The 21,449-nt window shown below is 47.6% G+C and overlaps 1 protein-coding gene across 1 annotated transcript in view; it reads left to right on the top strand.

The window, feature by feature from the left end:
* Positions 1–16,153, top strand: part of Csgalnact1 (chondroitin sulfate N-acetylgalactosaminyltransferase 1) — a 193,955-nt gene extending 177,802 nt beyond the window's left edge. Inside the window, exons 6-9 of the mRNA XM_004630620.2 lie at positions 952–1,130; positions 1,915–2,009; positions 11,403–11,484; positions 14,334–16,153. Coding sequence (XP_004630677.1) covers positions 952–1,130; positions 1,915–2,009; positions 11,403–11,484; positions 14,334–14,623 — 646 coding nt within the window. The 3' untranslated portion in view covers positions 14,624–16,153. The remainder of the gene's footprint in view (positions 1–951; positions 1,131–1,914; positions 2,010–11,402; positions 11,485–14,333) is intronic.
* Positions 16,154–21,449: the final 5,296 nt, after the last annotated feature.

The raw sequence follows: 21,449 nt of genomic DNA, 5'->3' as shown, positions 1-21,449 counted from the left end.
GAAGCCACTGTGACAAGAGCGGTGATGTTGGCAAGGAGGGGGAGGGGCACTGGTACTCCTGTGAGTCTGACGGAAGACAGGCCCTGTGCCACACGCATTTGGTTTTGCTCAAGACGTGCTGCCTTTCCAGCAGGTTCTGCTTTTTCTTGGAAGTGTCTTGGCTTCACCGTGCAGAGCCTGGGAATTCTCATCGGTGCTAATGACTGCAGTAGCTGGTGCTTAGAGCATGCCTTGCGTTCTTGGCATCGTTTATCTAGCTAATCGCCCTGTGAAGTAGGAGGGTGTTATTATTCCCACTTTGCAGATGAGGCAACTGGGGTTCAGGGAAATTAATGGGCTTTCCTGCCTCCCAGAGCTAATCTGCAGCAAGCCAGCTCTGAGCCTGTTTTCGCTTCTGACTCCCAGACGGTCATTTTTCCTGCCCTGCTGTACCTTGTGACCCGAGGGTGGGGAACAAATCCAGGTTTCACTCTGCGTCAAGGCAGATATATATCAAGAACATTTTGTCTGGTTTCTGGATTCGAGTACAGATGAGCAGATGGCTGGAGAGCCCCTTCTATGTGGATTACTCTCCTGCGCTGAGGGGTTCGTGTGGGTGCTGGAGACGTATGGGGATTTTCCTCAACTGTGCTCGTGGCTTCACTGGTCCAGGTTTTCTCCTTCACTGAGAGCATTTGCTAGGGGTGATAGTGCTGATTTCCATATAGGGAAATTGCCAGAGAAATAGGAAATAAATTCAGGTTAAAAGTTTACTACATATTCTTGATCTGTTTAATCTAAGTGGTTTCTACTGAGGGGATCATTCAGTACCTGCTTGGGTGGGCCCAGTGCCCTTGGGGTTACAGAAGAAAGAGCAAGGGTAGATGGCCCTGGTGGTATGTTTTCCGGGGAATTCCACAACCTGGATATACAAATGCCTAAGCCTGACCTTCCTTTCCTCTTCCCTTCTAGAGCTGCCAACTTTAGGAACTTCACCTTCATCCAACTGAATGGAGAATTTTCCAGGGGGAAGGGACTCGATGTCGGAGCTCGCTTCTGGAAGGGCAGCAATGTCCTTCTCTTTTTCTGTGATGTGGACATCTACTTCACCTCGGAGTTCCTCAACACATGCAGGCTGAACACACAGCCAGGTCTGGGCTTCTCCTCATCCAGGGATGACTCTCTGCAGTTTACTCCGAGTCTTGATTCAGAATGAGCCTATTTTACAAAGGAGATGATGGTGATCTAGTTTGGTTTTCCTTTGAGTGCTGCACAGCAGGGCTGTGAGTTCCCGTAATCTCGGAACTTTGTGCAAAGTTTATGTATCTAAATACACCCCATCCTGTTTGCTTTTGGGTCGTGCACAGGAGAAGGTGTGGTGGGAGGACCTGGACTGGACAAGGCACCTGGGTCCAGAGGAGGAAAGCACTATGAGCAGTTTCTGAGGAAGAGAGGAAGGGCTGCAGGCAGAGGCCTCACAGCATGAAAATCCCTTGCATGACCTTGACTCAGGCACAGGGTTAATCAGCTAAGAGTTACTGGCATGGCCAAGGCATTGCTAAAATACAGAACTTCTTCCATGTAAATTGGTGAAGAGCAACTGCGCTGACTGTCCTCGTCTGCAGTTGCCAGGGCCGAAGGAGCCAGCTTTAGAGGGGGAGCCCCAGACTCTGACCCACACCCACCCCTGCTGGAGGATGCCAGGGTCAGCACAACCACCTGTCCATATCTCATATGCAATTTCTGTTCCGGGAAAGCGGGAATATTCAATAATCTGACTGTCTCATCCACTTCTAGCTCGTGCTCTAGAGTTGAGGGAAAGGAAGAGGAAAAGCAGATGTAAATATGTGGGATGTTGCAGAGAGCTAAATGTAAATGAAGAAATAGTGGATTGAATCTGCCACTTCTAGAGGCTTCCTGTTTCCTGGTTTGCAGGGAAGAAGGTGTTTTATCCGGTCCTTTTCAGTCAGTACAACCCCGGGATAATCTACGGCCACCACGATGCCATCCCGCCCCTGGAACAGCAGCTGGTGAGTAATCGCCCTGCAGATGTCTTTGGGTGGCTCTGTCTCAAGCCTGTCATTACCAGGGGCACCTGACCGTGAGGAAAGGTGAGTGGGAACCTGTGAACTGATTCCCTGAGTAGCTTTGAAGCTTGGCAGATGTTCTGGCCTTTGCTCCCAGTGCCTTGTTGATTAAAAGTGTCTGCAATATTTAAAAGCAGAAAACAAATAGAAATAGAACCTTCCAGGAGGGTAATTTCACACCTTCATGGTTTTCTTCTATGGTCTGGGGGAACTAGTATGATTGCATTATGACTGAAGCTAGAGCACATTTTTAAACTCTTGCCAGGTAAGAAAGGTGTGAGATTTATGTTCCCATCTGTCAGGTGGAAAATAGATGTTAGGGAGGGGTGGCCCACCCCAGGGCATGTGGTAGGTCCCTGGCCCTAGGTGTGTGTCACTGTGGCTGGGTGGACACTGACACCAGAGGCATCATGACGACCTGGCTGAGAAGTTGTGGAGGGACTTCTCTGCCCGTCTGGAGGCCCAGGCAGTGCAGGTGGTGGGCAGGGAAGCCCCGCAATCTCCAGAGTCTCTGTAAGCAGAGACCCCGGCCACCACATCCGTCTTCAGAGAAGCAGCGCAGGCAGCGGGAGGACGAGGCTCCCTGGAAGGGGGGTCTCTGTACCACAGCTGGGCCCTACAAGACTGAATTGCCCATTGCATAGGCTGTTCTGATCTGCGGGGGATCTGTTCCAAGACCCCCGGAGCTGCCTGAAACCTGGACTAGTACTTAACCCTCTGTAGACCGTACATTTCCCCACATGTGCACCCCTATAATAAAGTTTTAATTTATAAATCAGGCATAGTAAGAGATAACAATAGAATAGTTATGAAAATAAATGTTACCTACAACTTATGAATGCTTATTTCTGCAATTTTTCATGTAACAGTTCCAGACTGTGATGGATAACAGTAGCTAAAACCTCAGCAAGCAGGGCTGCTCCACCATTGCCGACATCGGCAGAGAGGAGAGCTTTGCCCGCCACATGCGGGGCTGTGGTCTTTCCTACAGGGACCCTGGCTGGCTTGTCCACAACTGTGTTCTGGCCCAGGCTGAGTCTCAGCAGGCCGTCCTGACCCCAGGGGCTGTCTGTTCTCGCTCGTCTTGAGTAGCTCTGCCTTCTGTTGCAACAAAGCCCGGATTCTGCCCACTGAACACCGCTTGGGGAGGTGGAGGAGGAAGGAACTGTGGTGCAGGATGTGAAGACAGATAAGACCAAATCTCTCCCGCTCTGTGTAGCAGGAGGGTAAATGGGTTTTCACTGTAAATATGTATTTCATGTCTTTCTGCAAAATTCTTTTAGGCAACTGACTCTGTGTCTGAGCTTGCAGAAGTAGCAAAACCTGTGCCCTTCACCTTTCTGCCTTCAGTTACCCTCTGCCCGCCCACGAGGGGAGCTTTTCCAGAATATGGATGTGTCTGCGGCCTCAGTGTGCGGCCAGATAGACGCCTTCCTCCTTCACATCCTCCCTTGGTTTTGGAGGGTTCAAGCGGGGTGACACACCAAGAAAAGGAGTGCCGTCCTTCCCCACGAAGTGTGAACCTCAGGGATGCTCTGTGTGTCTATTGGTGTGCTGTAGCTATAGCTGTGTTTTAGAATAAAAACCACACATTTTTATTCCCCAAGAGCCAGTTCTCACCTGCCCGCAAGCAATACCTCCCCCATAGAGACAGAAGCGTCTCGTTTCCTCTCCTAACAGTTTCAAGCTTCTACTGAAGTGTTAGGGGAAAAAAGGGTAGATACACAGTTGTGTTCTTTCGACCCCTCATGTTCCTTTGGTTTTAAATTTGACATCAGAGGTGATTCATGTTTCTAGCTCAAACCCACGAACACCCTATTTGCTTGCAAGGCGTTCTTTTCATCCCACAATCTGCAAGTGTTTTCCTTCCGTATTATTTCTGTGGAGAGGCGGGTGCCGAGAAGCTGGAGACACAGGACCCGGCGGCGGCAGGACTCCCAGACCCGCAGGCTTTTTGGTCAGTGCAGAGACAACTCAGAATTCTTGCCTCCACACTAGAGGCTCTGAATTACCTGGCATCCTTTGACATTTACTTCCCAAATCATTTGGATGTCATAAATCTGATCTTTCGTAGTTCAGCTTTTGTGATGATTTAGTCCAGTGAAAATAGCAACTTGAAAGTTCCCTAACCCCCAAAAGCAAAATATGAGTACGTTGCTCACAGGACAGAGCTTGTCATCAGTGCTTGCTCCTTCCCGAGGACTAACCAGTGTGCTGGTGGAGGAAGGTAGGCCTTCCCTTTTCTCTCAATGCATCAGTAAGAGACTTCGCTGACCTCCTGTTGCTATCAGCGAAGCATGGGTAGTCTAGGATTGTACAACCAGCCTGGAACAGAGCTCAGCCCCAGGCCAGGCTTTCTTCACTCTAGGGAAGTGGAAATAGATTTGCTGAGGATTAAGATGAGCACGGAAGGGGAAAGCAAATGGCCTGACAGAAGCTCCAAAGGCGAACATCAAGCGGCAGAAATTAATACAAAGGGGATAGAGGATACATGTGGTAAGGAGGGGTGAAATAAAAAGTAATGGCTGGAGATGGACAAATGAGGGAAGATTCCTCCTGAGGGTGCATTTTGGCTCGTCTTGAAAAAGATGCTACACACACCTTGACAAATCCTGATAGGAGTATGTCAGGATCACTGGTAAAGGGGAAGAGAGATATAAAACACAACTGTAATAAAAGTTACTTACTTATGCAAATAAGAGACAGCCTTCTCCAGCATCCCTGTGAATATGACCTCGTTTGTCACTGTGCTGGTTCTCACTTGTCCTGACTATTGCCACTTACATTTTATATTGTGGCTGCGGATACAAGGAAGGAACCGAACTGATGATTTCTCTGCGTGTTCAGACACGTCTTTCTTTACCTTTGGGTACAGATCATTAGTAATAAGCGACATCATGGGATTTTATACTAACACTTAATTTTTTGAGTTTCAAAATGTGAGATGAAACTTAGCAGCATGGTAATGTAGACCCAGCTTGCAGAGAAAGGGGTGACTATAATTTAAGAAGTGTGCCCATAGGCATGCCGCTTTTCTGGTCACACTTTTTTAGTTCTTCATTAGGTCCCTGCAGGAGCCTCCTACTGCTTTCTGCTTTCATCTTTGGACTCGGACTCTCCCCTATACTGCAAATTTTCCTTTACCCTCTGCTGGACAAATGTTTCAAAGACACAGATTAATTGCATTTTAAAAAATTCTTTATGATATAAAGCCAGTCATGTGCTGGTAAACATTTCACTTCCCACTGTCTTAAAGAGGGATGAGAGCTCTGATTGATGGCGTGTACCTATTTCCGTGGTGTAAATGTTGCCACCAATATGATGTCCTTGTGCGCTGTCCCTCCTTGGCTCTAGTCTGGCCCCATGAACCTTGATTTTTTGTTGGGATTAACTGTCCACCACCCATTCCCAATCTGATGACACAGAAAGTCTCCGTAAACCTACCACCTGGTACCTGGTATTAGCTCAGCAGATCCCCAGGCCAGCCCTGCTTCTAGTAGCATACCTGCTCCTAGTCCTCTGACTGTCCTTTTACTTTATTTATTTTTGTATTTATTTTTTAAATTTGGTATAGGGTCTCACTACGCAGTTCAGGCTCATAGTGATCCTCTTGTCTCAGCTTCTCCAGTGCTGGGATTACAGGCATGCACCACCACGTCTGCTTTAAGTGGCTGGCACAGCATGCCTGGGTTTCTAGGGCCAGCATGTCATGCAGTACCAGGGAACCAACCTGGGTCCTTGAGCTTGCCCGGCAGGCACTTAGACTGCCGAGCTATCTCACCAGTCCTGTCCTTTCACTTTAGTGCTGTCTCCTTACCAGTTCTAGTGTCTTCAGTGTTCGACACAAGCGTGTCTGTCTGCCCCATGGTGGCCCCACCTCATGGCTGTGTGTCACCCTGGTCACTGAATGCACCCTGTGCTGGGTCCTGCTCACCCTCTCCAAGCCCCTTCCAACAGAATGCATCTGTAGACTCAGACATCAGCCTCCTCCAATTGCCTACTGGGTGTAGTCCATCCAGTACCTCCTGGCGGTCTATTTATTCCAAAAAGATACGCTCACTAACAAAAATAACAATAATAATTGTCATTTCCTGCCCATTCTGTTCCCACATTATCCTACATCATGGAAGGAACCATGGCTTTCAGGTCATGCATGAGCAACTTGAGGCTCAGAGAGCTCCAGTCACTGTTCCGACTCCCACAGCAGCTAAGTGACCAAGGAGAGAACTCAAGAGCCGCGTCTTAGAGCTGAGCCTGGACTGAGGCTACTGAGGGACAAGGGACAGACATATCCTTTAATTTCAAGGTGCTTTAGCATGGCAGAGTCTAGATACTGGAAGTGGGAGCACCCCCATCCAGCACGGAACCCCTAGAAGGCACAGTCACAGCTGGATGTGGTGGGGCCTATAGGGTCATAATTCCAGGACTCTGTGAGTCTGAGGCAGGAGGGGTACAAGGTCCAGGCCAGCCTTGGCAACTCAAAATAAAACAAGGGACTTGTGTATAGCTCAGTGTGGAGATCTTGAATTCATGTCCTGGCACCAAAAAAAAAAAAAAAAAAAAAGATATGCAGGAAAATGTGATTGAGTACGAACCTGGAAGGAGAAGGCGTTTAAGTCACCCTTAAGTGAATTCTTTGAAAGCGGCGGCTCCAAAGTACTTAATTCTTAAGAAATGGAGCTGAGATGGCCACAGCAATCTTCGGATTGCTCTGGACTCAACTGCAGCAGGTGGCGTGAATGTGAGCAAGTCTCTGCCTTGATAGCAAGAGACCACCCAGAAAGGATGCCCAGCCCCGGGTTCCTGCGCATTATGACCACAGAGCCCCAGGCTAATAAAGAATGTGCAGCGCAGCCCCAAGCCAGACCCAGCAGTCCTCATAGCCCATGGTGCCTGTATTCATGGAGGAGGACCTGAAGTCTAAGTCACACATCCCAGAGCAAAATGAAAATGCAAACCCTAGCTCCCAAAATAAAGAATTTTCAGACAGTAACAGCAAGAGTGAGCTCTTCCAATCCTGGGCCCTCAGCCAAAGCTTAGTGGATTAAAACGCCTGCTTAGGCAGAGCACAGCAGCTGGGGTTTGATCCCCAGAGTGTATTGTGGGTCCCGCCTGGGAGCCTGAGACAGCGATTGAGACTGGGCATGGTGGCGCACACCTGTAATCCCAGCACTTGGGAGGCTGAAAACAGACAGATCACTATGAGCGTGATCTACATAGTGAGATCCTGTAGATCATGTATTAAAATTAAAAAACAACAACAAAAAAAATCCTGGGCCCTGTGTGGCTGCCTAGATCTCATGGGTATCCACCCTCAGATCAGCTCATAGGCAACACTGCTGAATGCAGGGCTGGCCGTACCGGTCCTTGAGCTCGGGAAAGCCTGGTTAAAAGGAGAGAGTCTGCCTGAGTGTTTGTTACTTACTTTTTATCTAGGGTCCAGCTTGCTTCACAGGCAGCTGTCCAAGGCAGCCCCATTAAGGCAGCCTGGCGCTGCCTGCTTACCAGCTCCCTGTGCAGCTGCGGGTGGCTGCCTGCCACAGCTTCAGGAGAGATGCTGATTTGTGCTTTGTGCTTGGGTTCTAATAGAAAATAATCAGCCCTGTCACGTGGAGCGCCTACAGGGCTGGGGCTCTGCAGACTTCCTGTGGGAAAGCCTGCCTGGTCACTATCCTTCTGTGGAATCTTCAGGCCCTGCATGGTCTGAGGTGGGAGGGAAGGTGTGCACAGAGACTGGGGCCTTTAGACCTCATTTATAGGTGAGCATGGCCTGCCGGACACTGAGGCACACACGCGTAATCCTGGACACTCAGGCACCTGAGGCAGGAAGTTTGAGGCCAGCCTGGACAACTGATAATATCCTGTCTCAAAATTTTTTACTTAAAAGGGGCTGAGGATAGATGCAGCTCAAGTTTAGAGTGCCCTTGAGTTCATGCCTAGTACTGTAAAATAGTAGTAGCAATAATAATAATAGCAATTAAAGACAGTGGAATTTGGGACAGGAAGAGATGTTTTTTGAGTTTAAACTTTTTTAATTTTTAAATATTTTTCTGTTCCTGCATTGTAGACACCATTGGTAAATATATTCTTATGCTTGAATAGAATGGTGGAGCTCCTTATGCCCAAGGCAGAGTTCCTAAGGAGCCCTTTTTACCTTCAGGCCCCAGGAAAGTGAAAACAGTTTTGTCTATTAGTTTATTTTGTAAATAATTTTATTGAAAAACAAATAGCAACGAGACAGTTTCAAGACCGATTAGTAGGACAGTTTCAATACTTAATACACTGCATATTATTGTCTTAGTGGTTATTCACTGTAGAAGATGCAGACATGATATCCTGTCCACAAACACTATTAGAATAAATCTTTCTATTCATTGAATTAAGAGAATGTAGCTGTATATCTATCATAACTCTTTTGAATATACAGATATAAAATGGTGGTTCATTTGTATCTCCTTTTTTGTTTAGTTTTGTCAAAGAAGGGTATTCCATTGTCATTTAAATATTATAGGTGCATGATTCAACAAAATATTCCAATATAGTCCAGTAGTCCATAATAGTAATGGGATTTCTGTTAAGACTGGCAATGTCAGAAGTTGTTGACTTGAGCCTTTCATAGCTCAGCCTATTAATATGGCTTTAGAGCGATAGTTCTGATGCCATTGGACTTCCTATCCCTTCCAAAATTGCATGCTGACAGTGTCTCCTCCTTGCAGTGTGGCTGTTTCTCTGAGTGGGAACGCCTTGTGCCCAGCACTGGTCCCCCTTTCTTTAGTGAAGAGGTGTCTGTGAATTGCTGGCTGTGTGCTGGACAGTGTCCCAAGGCTAGAGATTCAGCAGCCAATGAGATCAAAATGAACTTTTGCATTGAGTCATGGTGGTGATGGAAGACCACTCACAAACAGAGAAACACATCTTAGCAATATCATTTCAGAAAGCCATAAGCATTATGGAGAAGACAGGCCAGGCTGATAGGGGGAGACCGATGTGTGGCTGGCAAGTGCACTGACACTGGTCAGAGGGATCAGGACAACTATCAGCTTCACTGAGCAGCGGAGGAAGGCTGACCAGGTGGGGGAATGTAGGGGTCCTGCCATGAATGCCTGTGAGCCTAGGGAGCTTGGGAGTGGGATGGGAGACAGGGCTGTAGATAATAGGGAGAATAGGAGGAGGGAATGGGGTGAGGCAGGCAGGGCCAAGCTGAGGAAGACCAGAGGATTTTATTCTTCTTGTACCTACAAACTGCTGCAAAGCTTTTCATGGGACCATGACAGCATCAGTATTGGATGAGAGCTTGGGATCGCTCGCTGCCCTGGGCTGTTCACTGAGGGCACCATTCCAGTCCAGCATGGTCAGCTGTGGTGGTGGAACCTCTACTACGCGAACTCTGTCTTGCCCTGAAATTATATGCTGTGGGCACAACCAAATTGGCTTCCACAAAGGGCTGTATTTCAGTGAGCCCTTCACGTAGTGGCTTTTTGCAACTTGCCAACTTTAAAATCAACTTTAATACCTGTTTCTATAGCTCTCTCCTCAGTCATAAATCAGTTTGTCACTATCACATTGTCCTGAGGTAAGGGTCACCCTTTAGCTTGTTCAGTCTTGTCAAGCATGGCATAGAATCAGTCCAGAGTCTTGGGAGCACACTGATTCTGCTTTCCACACCCTGGCCAGCCGCCTTTCCTGGGTGGAGCTTTCTCTTTCAAGTTCCATGTGTTCCTCAGCCAAATAGCTGGAGTCTGGGTATTGGGCTTCTCCCCAAATCTCTTTTTATCCAGAAGCTTAGAGGACTTGTCTGCATCCTGGCCACAGGGGATACTAAGACTTCAGCCACCACAGAAACTGTGTACCTGGGATGACAGAGACGGAGTAAAATCCATTTTTAAAAAATGACCCACTGTATATTTTTCCAGACTTCTCTGCCTGGCAGAATCCTTCCAGCTGACACTAATGCAATGTTCTCGTCATGTGGGAGGGGTTGTAGGAGAGCCATTGGTCTGCAGTGGCTTTGGAGAGTAGGACTAGGGGAAGATTTTACCCACAAACCTTGCTGGTCCAGGTTTCCTGTAGGTGGTCTTGGTGCGGATTAACTTGTACCTGTAGCTGGCAGTGAAAATAAGGTGGTGTCATAGGTTCTTGAGTAAAAGAATTATTAAGATTCCTCAGTCCTTCTGCAAGGTGTTCATCAATATGATTTACTCCGCATCAAAGCTTCCAGAAGATGGTGTGGCAGCAATGTGGGGCTTGCATGCTTGAGGCAAAACCATCCCAAGGGGTGATTTGCTCAACCCCTCCTCTCACAATAAGGAAAACCCAGGCTTGAAGACAGGTTGGGAATTGCTTGAGATGAAAAGCCAGCCAGTGGCCACGCTGGGACCAGACTGCTGCTCCTCCCTCCCCCCTTGTGCACCATCTGGGGTTGGCCTGGTGGCCAGCAGAGCTCTGTTCCAGGGAAGGCAGCTTCCCTCCTGCTAGGCACCTATACGGACTACAAGAGCAAATCCCAAACAGAACTATCACGATCTCAAAACCATTCCCAGAATCAACTCTGCCAAAAACATATGTATAAAACTTTCACGACGTTTTGTCGCCTTAGCAAAACTGATTGGAAATTTACTTGCAAAACAGGAGACTGAACTGAGCCAGGCCTTGCTCCCCCGCACCCCCTTGAGTAGACAGTTACTGCTTGGCTGGCCTCTCGGCCGCCCTGCAGGCTGGCACCTCTGTGCGGGATTTCCAGAGCAGCTGGGTTCCAAAATAAAGTCAGGATGAACGGGCAGGCTTTCTTCAGAACCTGGCCTCCGGGTGGCCTTTCCCTCCGCAGACCAAAGGTAGCAGAGTCTCTGGAGATTTCATTTTCGTCCCCGAAGGAGTCCTGCTGGTGGGCTGTGCCATGGCAGCTGAATTCAAGCGGTTCTCCAACCTGTTTCTCAGCTTCCTGAGCCCCTTGCTGGCTCGCTGCTGAGGCCTGTGCGACGGGCCTGAGCCTGGACTTCTCCTTGGCCCTGGGGTGCGCCAGGCACGGAGGTGGGTTTTCCATGGCACTGCTCAAAAACTTGCTCTCCTGGTTTGTTTCTGATTAAGAGGCAGAAGGCTTCTCAGGCATACACTGTACAAACATTCCAGCAAGAAGTGCCAAAACCGGTGCTCACAGGGTCCCGCCTGGCCACTGGTGACGCTCCTGTGTTCCTGGCTGTGAGGACCCCGACACCTCTGCTCCCACCCGGGCTTGTGGCTGTGGAGGAGGACCGGGCCGGACTCCCTGCGGAGCGCTGTTCATCCGACCTTGTGAATGCTCGGTTTTATGCACCCAGTCTGGCCATGCTTTCTTTGCAGGTCATAAAGAAGGAAACTGGATTTTGGAGAGACTTTGGATTTGGGATGACATGCCAGTATCGCTCGGACTTCATCAACATAGGTGAGACGCAGCTGCATCTCTGCTGCCACCTGGAGGCTACTCCGCGTACAGCCCTTGAGGGAGCCCAGTGGGTTTCCTAGGAGTTGAGGGCCAAGATGCTGCCATTTCCTTAAAAAATGTGTCCATGGTGCAGCCTGGAAAAGAGGGGCCTTGGGAGCCGGCAGCACTTTGGCCCCCATGGTGTCCCCCAGCACCTTTGCTCTCCTCAGACATCACTCTGCCGTGCCTGCGCAGCTTTGAGGCTGGTTCTTGAGCGCCTCCTACTGCTGCATGGGTCCTGGATGGGGCCCTGTGCAGAGTCTCTGAGGATGTGAGGAAAGTTCTAGATGTCACCAAGCCCAGCCTGAGTGTGCAGGTGCTGTCAGAATACATGCGTTTGTGTGCACGCGCACACACACACATACGCGTGCATGCACGCACGGGTTTCCAGAGCACAGTGCAGAAAGGCAGGTTTCAGCAAAATCGAGGAGTGCTCTCAGAGATAGAGGACTACATAAGACAAGGACGTAGAGTCCACCGTGGAAGTGCCTCACCACCTCCCCTCAGCAGTATTTATATGTGCACCTCTGAAGAGAATAGAATGGGACTCTACACCACTAGGGTGAGAAAACCAGTGGGGAGTCTTGGCCTGTGCCTTGAGTGGCCAGCAGGCCCTGCTACAAGGCAAGGGAGCGTCCCCTTCTTGGTCCCCTGGATGTTCCATCCTGCTCTTTCCTAATCTCCTACCACCCATGCCCCCTCAGGCCCAAGGCCAAGAAGCTTCTAAACTTCTTGTTTTAAAATTGGGGTGTAGGAGCAGCCTTGGGTTTGTTTTCTTCAGTAATGACATGGGCTATAGGTTAAAAAGAAGGGCTAAGGGTGTGGCTCAGTGGTAGAGAGGTGAGGCTCTGGAGTGAGGCTCTGGAAGACAGGGAGGAGAGGAAAGGGGAAGAAATGGAGGGGAGGAGAGGAGAGGAGGAGAGGAGAGGAAAGGAAAGAAACAAGGGAAAGGGAAAAGGTAGGGCATTCTGGTATATACTGTACCTATAGTCCTGGATACTAGGAAGCTGAGGCAGGCAGATCACAAAGGGAAAGAGGGAGAGAGAGGGCAGGAGGAAGGAAGGAAAGAAGGAAGGAAGGAAGGAAGGAAGGAAGGAAGGAAGGAAGGAAGGAAACATAAGAGAAAGAAGGAGAGGGAGGTTGGAGGGTGATCAAACAACCTTTGGGTTAAGTCCCGTAAGAAGTACCAAACCACAAGGGTGCTGCTCCCTTAGTCATGGCTGCTCTGAGGACACCCAACAACTGACCACAGCTGCTCCTCGTGCCTCCATCGAGAGGAAATATTCCTAAATTACTATATCCACTCACATGTCCCAAAGTGATACTTTAACACTTTTTCCAAAGATTTCCATTCAAGAAACTGTTTCCTTGCTCTTTGTAAAGAGACCCTTCTGTGAAGACACATGTGCTTACCAGATTTGGACTCATTCTGATTCGTTCATCATATTGGATTTTTCTAAAGATGAATGTCCCTTCGCTCCAAAAGGTGGGGCGTGGCAGGCTGGGCAGGGTGCCCTTCCTCAGAAGGAAGCAGCTGCTGCGACCTTGAGTGACCTCTGCGCCCCAGTAGCCCCCATTCTCTGCAATCTGGTACTTATCAGCAAGTGCCCTGCTTGTGCGCCTTGTGTTTAGTAAGCTATAAATAACAGTAACAGTGATAAATCACCTAGAATTATCCAAGCTCTGGTCCTTACAGTACTACATTTGATTATGATAGTTACTTTACTAAGGGGTTGAAAACACTAAAAGAAGGATAAGTGGGAGCTGCTAAAAGAGCTAAGATATAAACTCTTGCCTTATGACTCATAATTAGCCCCTTGTCTTTGGCTGCCCCCTAACTGAGAGGCCAGGTCCTTCATAAACCCAGCCAGGGGTTGATTGGTTCATTGTGTTTTCCGGTGCCTGAGCCCCCTTCCTGGTTCTGGCCAGATCCTTCCTGGATCAGAGCATAGTGTGTGTGTGTGTGTGTGTGTGTGTGTGTGTGTGTGTGTGTGGTGAGGGTGTTCAGGGAGTAAAGGGGCCAAGAGAAAACAACTGTAGGAAGATGTTGAGAATCACTTTGCAAGAGGTGGCTAAATCTCCCAGGAGAGAAAACGATGATGCCAAAAAGGCTGGTCCTTCTTTGGTCCTGTACATGACCTGGTAGCTTTAGTCAGCGGAGGACACCTGTTTACAAAACTGAGACCTCAGTGGACTACAACAGACTTTGAAAGGGATTCACTAATCCAGTTTCTTTGCTTAAAAACGTCAGGATGGACGCCGAGTCCACCCCTTTCAAGTGACCCACTTCATCATCCCCCTGCTTCCCAGGGCCGCTGTAGCCTGTGAAAAGCAGAGTTCTTTTGGGGCATAATTTTTCCATTGCAAAATCCCCTTCCATTCCCACACCCTGGAAGCCCCTGTGTATTCTGCTTGCAGTTGCAGGGGAAAGCCACATCCAGACAGAAACCTAAGAACTTGCACTGGGAGGCTTCAGGTCACCAAGCAGGGATGCGGCGGAAGCTCTTAGCTCCAGGTCAGGCCATCTGTTATGGTTGCCAGTGGCTCTTTCACCAACAAACACTTAGAATTCCTTACAAGGTCTTGTCATCTCCAGAAGTCTGCACTGTCTGTGGGAAAGTCATTTCTGTGGGGCATTTTCAAGGTCTCTCGAGCTAGTTGGCCACTCTGGTAACCCCAAGGAGCGGTACAGCACTTCTAAATGGCTCTTCGTGGCAAGTTCTGTGCTATGGAGTGCAGGGGAGTCAAGACCGATGAGGATAGACCCATGTATGATTTTAAACTCTGCATTCTCCATTCTCTCCCCACAGGTGGGTTTGATTTGGATATCAAAGGCTGGGGCGGCGAGGATGTGCACCTGTATCGAAAGTATCTCCATAGCAACCTCATTGTGGTGCGGACGCCAGTCCGGGGACTCTTTCACCTCTGGCATGAGAAGCGCTGTGTGGACGAGCTGACTCCTGAGCAGTACAAAATGTGCATGCAGTCCAAGGCTATGAACGAGGCATCCCACGGGCAGCTGGGGATGCTGGTCTTCCGGCACGAGATAGAAGCTCACCTACGCAAACAGAAACAGAAGACAAGCAGCAAAAAGACATGAGCTCCTAGGGGACAGATCTGCAGCGACATTTTATCTTCCTTTTGCAATTACCAAAATAATGGTTGCAACAAGGAAAAGACTGCCATAAAGGGCACAAAAAGAATCTGACTGATTAGTAAGAGACGACAGGAGAGAGCCTTCAGTTCCTCTCTACTTGGCTTTATGCAAGAGGAATTAAAATCTTTGCCGTGCCTGCAAACATAGCCCAGATGCACCAGGGAAGAGCCGGACAAAGGCGGAATGATTAGGAGATGACAAGCCTGGTGGCGTGGAGTTTTGATTGTGTTTACAACAAAACGAGATCTGTTGTTTTCTGTGCTTATTGAAATATTCATGAATTAGGACCAGCTTTGTCAGAAGTTCAGGAGAATGAAAGGCAAGCACGTTTCTCCTCATATGAATGGTTCTGTCAGTGGCGCACCAGTTGTAGAAATGCGAACGCCTCAGAAGGCAGCAGAGCAAACCGAGTCAAATGCAGACATTCACTCATGAGCCTCATGAAGATCGCAGGCAAAATCAGGTGGACTAGATGGACCAGTCACCACAAATCCTGTGTTGTTTCCCCTCAAGGTTAACCAAAAATAATCTGCTTATCTTTCTATCATCTTTTTTTAACCTTCTCCATTTGTTTATTTAAAGATGTGTTTTCGCTTGTGTGCTATCCCCTGCTTATTTAATTACAGATTTGCAGTCTTTACTAAGCACAATTTAGCATATACGTGTTTATGTTTTTTTAAGAAGATATTTTTAGTGCATTGTGGGAACTTTCAGTTCAGAATGTCGGATTGATACCACATCTTGCCAAACACGGATACTGTCTGGCACTGAAAGTCCAGGCCTTGAGATGAGTGAAGGCCTGGATGGGGCCACTGGGCAAGGGTTGTGTAGATACTTCATCTGAAAAGGGTGCAGGAGGAGGAGCAACTGAACACTGGAGGAAGAGACACTGTCACCTTATCCAGAAGGGAACTGCATTCTGACTGATGAGATCTTGACATATTTAAGTCTCTCTCTTGCCTGTTTAAATAAACCAAAGTTATGAACCAAACAATCTCTTTTTCAAAGCAGGGTGCTCTTCCTGGCTTCTGGCTTCCATAAGAAGAAAAGCAGGAGGAAAAAAAATACAAAACAAAAAAAAAACTCAATCTGTCTGCCAGAGTCCAGCAAGATGGAAGTTTTTACTACTTGTTCCCTCACCCCAGGCGAGGTGGAAGTAATTTAATTATTTTTAAAATTAAGCAGTTCAACTCAATCACCAAGATGCTTCTGAAAATTGCATTTTATTCCAATTTCAAAGAGTGTTTTTTAAAATAAGTACAGTTAACCTTGAGTGGTTTCTACATCCATGTGAGGATAATTTATTTATTAGCCAGCACCAGCTGCATGAGCTAATTATCTCTCTGATTCCTTTCCTTCTGTTTGCCTACAGTAAACTCATTGTTTGAAAGCTCCAAGAGCATTCAAGCTGTTGGTAAAAGGAAGAGCATTGTATTGATTTGTACTGGTAGTTCATAAAATTTAATTAAAACATGAGACATGAATGGAAGGTGGCATTGCACCGCTAATAAAAATATGATTTGTGGGTTTGATTTCTTCTTGGAATAAGAATGGTATGTCTTTAATTTTTGGAAAATATTATCATATGTTCAAATCAGAACTTCTCAAGGTGATTCTTTTCTAGGTGTGATTGCAAGGGTTGTCCTAGGCATTTAAGAGCATTTCGACCTGGCATGTAGCCATAGATGACATGAGGATGTCCTACACAGGTCTTCTGTCTCTTCTCTCTTTTCTCCTTTCCCTCTTTCTTCCCCACCCCTCCCCCCACATGTTCCCACTACATAATATTTGCATTCTTTGTGCGGAGTTGGTCCACATACAAAATGTATCTTCAATCCTTTTCCCTCCCCATCTCCCTCCATCTCTTGATCCCATTTCCATTTGCAAACTATATTATCTATCTTCTATTTTGCTCTGCATGTATATCTTGGGTTTCTCATATGTGAGAAATCATGCGGTATTTATACTTGCATTTCTGAGTTACTTCAGTTAGCATGGTGGCCTCAAGGTACATCTTTGATCCTACAGACCACCAAGTTTGGCCACCTTTTCTTTATCCATTCATCAGTTGATGGGCAGACAGGCTGTGTGCAGGAGTTGTGATGCTATACATACAGGTGTGCAGTGTATCACTCCAGTATGAGATCTTTAACTCTTTGGGACAGATTCCTATAAGGGGAATAACCTCGACTCGCTCCAGATGTGCCTTGGGAGTCAATACCAGGCAAGAGGAAGAAGAGGACCATAATGAAAAACATGAACTAACGATACACTGCACTTGACCTTTGGAATTACAGGATGTTGAGAAGTGCCTTCTAAGGCCCCTTGCCACTCTATACTTAATACTTTCATATACTGTGGTGACACTAGGGACCTCGGGGCAGGCTGGCCTGTCTCAACAGTGGTCCTGAGGGATTTGGGACTGACCAGGTTCAGGAGGATGCATTCCCAACAAGGGTGGTGGTAGAGATCAAATATTTAAGCTATGCGATAGGGTGGGGCTAAGAGTCTCTCTGAGCTTCAGTCCTGGCTGCACTCTGCAGCTAATCAGTCATTCATGCTTATTTACATTGTGTGGCACAGGCACCCGAGAGAGTGCATAGGTGCCCGAGAGTGCACAGGTGCCCGAGAGAGTGCACAGGTGCCCGAGAGTGCACAGGTGCCTGACAGTGCATAAGTGCCCAAGAGAATGGATAAGAACTCAGCTTTAAAAGTTACTGAGAGTGGCTGAAGAGGTAAAGAAACAACCTACTCAATTCTTTCTTTTTAAAGCTTAGCCAGGTAAAGCAGCTTTGTTAAAAGTCAGAAGCTGCTCTTGGAAAGTACAGGCAAGCCATCTGTATCCATGGTCTGCCTGAGGCATAGGTAAAAGAAAAAGCCCCGCTAATGTTTAAATAAGATACTATAATTTAAACTCATACAGCAAAGGAAAGCCGTAATGAAATTGCCTTGAAGGACCCAGCGCATTGCATCTTGCAAAGGAAGGATGCTGCCAGGAAGCACTGGACCTGAACTGGCTGAAAGCCCCTCCCAACTTCCCAACTCTGCATAGTCATAGTCCACCTCTTCTAATTGCCTGTTAACCAACTATCAGACTGACCTGGGGTCTAGAATACACTGGGAGTCACCCCCATTGCTCCTGATTTAGCTACATCAGAGCCAATCAACAACTTTTCCCAGCTTCCCCCTCAAAGAAGACAGGCTGGAATCTTGAAATAAACCATGGTAGCATTTACCCCGTGCATATGGGCAGTTGCTACTAGTCAAGCCTTGCTACGCTCCACCCCAATGCACACCCCCACCCACCTGTTATCATTTGCCAACACCTCTGCCTCCAAGTGAGGGCACTGACCCCCTTGTGCTATTTTGCCTCCAGTTTTCGACGTCCCAGCCCCTCTTGCCAGTCACAAGAGTGGCCCATGTGCCTCTTTCCATTCTTCAGTAGTGAGAGAACCTGACCTATGAAAATAGCTACCCAGAGCTTGCTCTGCTAATTGGTGAAGTCATCTGCTCTCTAATTTCATCCAACCTGACCAGGATTCACTACAGTGGGGAGCTAATACCATGACTTTTCTAGACAGACAACCAGAATTCAAGTTCCAGTAGGTCTTACTGTTTTGTTTTGCTTTGTTTTTGTCTGTGTGTGGTACTTGGAAAGTGAACCTCTGTACAGGGTCTCACTAAATGACTGAGTTACCTGGGCTACGTTTCAACTTGTGATCCTCTCTAGTGCTGGGATTACAGCTGCATGTGTCACCATGCCAGCGGTACATTTTTATTTCTTCATTTCTTAATGTATTTCTCCATTATTTTATTTCATTTCTTTTTTGGCACTAGAAATTGAACTCAGGCCTCATGCAGACTGTCTGTCAATGAGCTATATCCCCAGTTCCAATTTTTTTTTTTTTTTTTTTTAAGACAAGGTCTTGCTATGTAGCCTACACTGAATTTAAACTTAGGATCTTTCTTCAGCCTCCTGAGTGCGACAGTTTACAGGCATGTGCCACCATGACACTCTTCAAATTCTAGCTCTTTCTTCTTCTTCTAAATGTATTTGGTATAGGGTCTCACTGCACAGATCAGACTTGTAATGATCCTCCTGTTTTCAGTCCCCCAAACACTGGGATTACAGGCACGTGCCACCACACCCAGTCTCAGTCACCATCTCAGTGGGCCGTCTCAGTGTGCCCCAGGGGGCAGGACCAGCCCGGCATGCCAGGGATCAGACCCTGGTCCCTGCAGGCAGTTGAATCCACTGAGCTACCTGGCTGGCCCCTCTATCTCTTATTTGAAGCCTACATGAACTTAAATGAGTTGTTTAATGCCTCTGTACCTCAGGCTTCTCATTCAGAGTACTGCGTAATGAATGCAGTCACATCTATGTATCATAGGGTTGTTGTGAAGATTGAGTGGACAGGGTGACTCATTGAAGACACCACACGTAGCAGGCACATGGCAGTTATTTATGTCTGGTTGGTATTCAGCATACAGCTCCTCATGTATGACTGTATCTGGGAAATTCTGAGCTCAGTATGCCCAGCACTTCCTGGATGAAATCAGAGAGCCACTAAGGACCATGAATGAGAGATCACTGCTGTCATCAAAACTCCAACTGCACCATGGAGAAGAGAAGAGTACTAGGAGTATAACATGCAATGAATAATTCCTATCTTAAATTCTGTGTTTGGTAATTTGGAGTTGATGGTTCCCCTAGGCAGTTGGAGACATTAGATGTTTTTGAAGTAAAGAATCTTGCCAGGAACCTTATGTTCATAATGCCCACCTTAGAAGGTAAGTAATATCATTACATTTCATTTTCCAGCTGCAAAATGTGAAGCTTAGAAATGTGAAAAGGTTTTCCCCAAGGCTCAGCCGGAATCAGGCAGGCCTTGTGTGATCTCCTTATCTCATGACCAACCTCAGATGGCCTTGAAGATCTAGAAGACAGCTTTGGCCTGGGAGCAGGTCTGAGCCTGTCCTCTTGGACCATGCTTCCCCACCATTTCTCTGTTCCATACCTCCAGCCCCAGCTGTGAAATCCAAAGAAAAGGAATGGGAACTCCTTACACAGCGATCCAGGAACAGCTTTCATGCAGAATTCCAAGATATGAAATTCAAAAATCATCTTCAGTAGGTGGGGACAGCAGTTGAGACTACTTGTGTTTTAAAAAAAAAAAAAAAGACTTGATACTGTCTCTGAGCGCTACCAAGGAGGGGTAATGACCTTGGGCAGCTCCACAGTGGGGCGGGTATGTTTTCCTCTCAACACACATCAAATACCTGGCGGCTTTCTGTGATCCATATTCTGATTAGCTTTATGTCTTAATTCAAAGCTATTTCTCCTGGCAGGGCTTAGAGCTTTGTTGTTGCTGCTCAAAACTGGGGACTGTGCCAGTTGGTTGGGGGTTTGGGGGGTGGCTTTTGCCAACACAGAGAATATGTTCTTTCCTGTCAGCAGAGGTGCCTTTCAAATGGCCTCTGTGCTGCTGAGCCTCTGAATGTGCTCTCTGCAGTAGGCACACCCTGTCCTTGGACTGCATCTGGCTTTTGGGCAATTCTAGTAAGAGAGTGAACCTGGAGAGTGGACATGGGGTGAAAGAGGGGGCAGTCCTGGGGAAGGTCACAGCTGGAAAGGGCAGAGCCATTCTGGGGGGAAGAAGGGCTCTCCAACTTTCTCCAGCCACCTGAGATTCAGGGAGGGCCAGGCCACCTAGTGCAGCCTCCACCCTGCACTCACCGAACGGCCCTTAACCTGGAGGATCGTTTGGTGAAGTAGATTCATTGCTTGTTTCTCAGCAGCTGTAGAGTTGAACACTGTAGCCCGGGCTACAGTGAGTGCCATCCGGGCAGCTTTTTTGCCCTCCATCCTCTCCCTGTAGCATCCAACTCCACTGCCCAACTGGGGCTTAAAAACAGTAAGTGGCATCAGCTGGCATGCTCTAGCTTCGAAGCCCATTTGAAAAGAATTGTAAAGCTCAATAGAAACCCCTCAAAATCAGGCAGAGGTGGATGAAAGTTTTTATTTAACAACCTCTTGTTTCTTCCAGTTACTAGCATCAAATGGAACCATGTAAAAATCAGATGGATGGTATGTGGGCTGTCTGCAATAGAAGTGGCCTGGTTGGGAAGCATTTGCCTGGGCTCTGCCACACCATGAAGACAGTGTCCGTGTCCTCAACAGAGAAGGGGTTTGCCAGTGTGTCTGGTTCCTAGACACAGTACTGGGGAGAGTTACAGGCTCTTGACTCAACTGATGAGAAGACTTCATCCAGGGCATCCTGTTGGCTGAAGAAAATCCAAAGATAGGCATGGGCAGTGGCCCCTCACCCCACTGGCCATCAGGCTTTGCCCTGGCCCCACCTGACCTGTTGGAGAGACAGGCAGAGCAAGTCCCAGAGTAAAAAGCCATCTCCAAAAGGAAGGCAAATCTTTGAGGATTTCTAATCAGTAACCTATAGGCAACTGTGTCAGTTTGTGAATGGCCAGTTTGGGGGGAGGGGTACCATTAACCTGGGAGTTGTGGATCATTTTTCCCTTACAAATCATTCCAGAAAGTCCAGGAAATGGGCTACTAGGGAGCACATCCCATTGGTTATGTGAACTGTCAATTAAGAAGGCCTGGCCACATGGATGTCAGCCTTGTTGGTCCCATAGCTCCCTGGGGTTCATGGAAATATTTCTTTATCGCAAGCACCTAACACATTTCTAATCCTTAGAACCTGGATGACTTTAGTAACTCTGGTTTTCAGGATGAAGTAGGTGAAGCTCA

This window comes from Octodon degus, unplaced genomic scaffold, assembly GCF_000260255.1.
Source record: "Octodon degus isolate 3935 unplaced genomic scaffold, OctDeg1.0 scaffold00036, whole genome shotgun sequence".
Lineage (NCBI taxonomy): Eukaryota > Metazoa > Chordata > Mammalia > Rodentia > Octodontidae > Octodon > Octodon degus.
The sequence above is the reverse complement of the archived record's forward strand: the minus strand, read 5'-3'. Positions and strand labels throughout refer to the sequence as shown.